We start from the raw sequence: 2,355 nt of genomic DNA on the forward strand, positions 1-2,355 counted from the left end.
CAAAAACGAGGATCTCCATAAGACCGTTGTGAACGACTTGCATCAAGCCTATCGATTTGTGTGTGTTGATGAAACTCAAGGTTTCTGCAAAAAAGAAGAAACGTATTATTTGGTGTCGATGAATGCGGATGAGAAGAAACCGTTGAATCACTACTATGTAGCTACTTTCGCGAGATATGTTGGAACTGTTTATGTGGAAGACTTTTCATTGCCAGCCTTACCAACTTCGATGATTGGAATGATCTTCACTCGTTTGTTTTTCATCGGTGTTCAACATTTTTAATGTGTGATGTACTAACAGTATAGCATCAGAAGAAGACATTGTTAAATTGACTGATTCCGAACAATTCTGCGGTCACTACATGTTCCCATATTGCATATTGGATAAACACTTGCCATTTTGGGGTGGATACGTCGGTTCACACTTTGAAATCCAGTGGAAAGACCAGAGCTATGCAAAAAACAAGGCTAATTATCCACAGTTTGATTACTCATTCCTTGAGGATTCAACGTTCGTTCAGAATTTGGAATCTCTCGATATGAACGCAGGTGTTCCATTCCTCAACGAAAGAATTTAATGATTTGACCAATTTTGCTTTTGGGTTTTATTATAAAGTGCGACTCATTTCTTGTTGTGTACTTGATACGATTTTTGAGAATCAATTTCTTTCCACTTTTTGTTTAAAGTTGCTCTTTATCAATTATTTCTTTCTGCAACTATTGTCAATTACTCATTTTGTAAATCCTGAAATAAAATAATATGTTTATTATTATAACAACTAAAAAATTTATAATTGTTTTGATTATTTTATTGCACATTTATTGTCTATTTTGAATAACAAAAAATAAAGATTTTTTCAGACAACGAAAAAAAAAAAAAAATTAAATCTATAAAGTTATATAAAAATTAATTAAATCTTTTATAAAAATAGTAAAAATAAATAAGTATAAAATTTTACACTCAAAAAAAACAATTAATAATAAATAATATAACTATAGAATTTAGATCATTACATTACTTGAAGAATTCACAATAATTTTTTTGTTTTTTTTAAGATAATGATAATCTATTCTGTATAGTAAAATATTAATATATTAATAGCATTAACAATTGGTGAAAACGAATAGTTGTTAAAAGCTTTTAAAAAAGGGTAAGAACAAAAAGTTTCTTTCCACTTCTAAATATCTAGAAGAAAAAAACAATAAATATTTTTATTTATTGGAAAAATTTCTAAAAACAAAGAAAATAGAAACTACAAAAAGACAAGCGCCTTTTTCGTAATGTCGAACAAAGAAGAGCGAAACGACGCAAACATCGTCATGTTTGGGCTCCCAAAAGTCGGCAAGACGACGGTGATCAAAGATATTGTCGACAAATCGTTTGTCGAGGACTATTTAAAAACAGACCAAGACATCCCAATCTCCACACAAATAAAAATTCAGGACGCAGAGTTTAACGTGAAATTTTTCGACACAAATGGAGAGGCGTTAACAAGCAAAAGCTTGACTGTGGCGACGTACACTTCAAATGGTACAATCCATTTTTTTGTGATGTCGAGCAAAAGCACAGACATCGAAGCAAACAACCAAATTAAAATGGTCCAAATCATGACAGATACGCCAGGGTATAAAGACCAACCACTTGACTTAATGGTTATTATCGTCACTAAAACGGATTTGGGGCATGACTTGGATATTCAACAGGCACAAAAACTCGCTCAGGATAAAGGTGCGTTGTTTTTCGAATTGGACCTCCACGACGTTAAAGCCACAAACGATGTCATGACCCAGATACTTACACGTTTTGCAGAAATCAAAGGAATTTCTCTCATAAAAAAGCCACAAAAAAAGAAGCTTTGTTTGATTCTTTAATTTTAATGTTACGTTGTGTTAAAAATGTGTGTTATTAAATCTGCAAATCGTCAGAACTATGACTTAAACAGTTCAGAACTTTTAAAATTTTTATGTTGTACACAATTGTTATTGGTGTAAAACAGTTATATTTGTTTTTTTTATTGTATTATATTTTATTATTTATTTTAATACTATGTTTTTTTATCTTTAACAAAATATCCATATTATTACAATATTATTCATTATGGTTCAAACAATTGTTACCCTTTTTATATAGTTAAAATATAATTTTTTAAATAATACAATCTTTTTTCCATTTGTCTGTTTGTCCGAAAATACAACTATTTTTCATTATAATTTTTTTTAAAAACAATGAAATATACATTTTTAATTATTTTAACTAAAAATATCTATTAACAAATTAATTAATATCAATAAGATAAATTAATTATTTATAATAAACTATTAAATATAACTAAAATATTGAATTTTTTATTATTA

At 28.7% G+C, this 2,355-nt stretch overlaps 3 protein-coding genes across 3 annotated transcripts; all 3 read left to right on the top strand.

Moving 5' to 3' along the window:
- Nucleotide 1: 1 nt before the first annotated feature.
- On the top strand, nt 2-578 carry EIN_178550 (hypothetical protein; the record flags this gene model as incomplete). The annotated part of the gene is made up of 2 exons (XM_004260631.1): nt 2-251; nt 307-578. Coding segments are annotated over 2 exons (522 nt in total), but the record flags the coding sequence as incomplete, so codon positions are not given.
- A 182-nt stretch (nt 579-760) lies between these two features.
- On the top strand, nt 761-1,872 carry EIN_178560 (hypothetical protein; the record flags this gene model as incomplete). The annotated part of the gene is made up of 3 exons (XM_004260632.1): nt 761-796; nt 1,139-1,164; nt 1,269-1,872. The coding sequence occupies 3 exons, from the start codon at nt 761-763 to the stop codon at nt 1,870-1,872; spliced, it is 666 nt and encodes a 221-aa protein (XP_004260680.1).
- Nucleotides 1,873-1,964: 92 nt separating this feature from the next.
- On the top strand, nt 1,965-2,049 carry EIN_178570 (Hypothetical protein; the record flags this gene model as incomplete). Its single annotated transcript, XM_004260633.1, has 1 exon — nt 1,965-2,049. A coding segment is annotated over one exon (85 nt), but the record flags the coding sequence as incomplete, so codon positions are not given.
- Nucleotides 2,050-2,355: the final 306 nt, after the last annotated feature.

The sequence above is a fragment of the Entamoeba invadens genome (genome assembly GCF_000330505.1).
Source record: "Entamoeba invadens IP1 unplaced genomic scaffold scaff_1105074725183, whole genome shotgun sequence".
NCBI classification, from domain to species: domain Eukaryota; phylum Evosea; order Mastigamoebida; family Endamoebidae; genus Entamoeba; species Entamoeba invadens.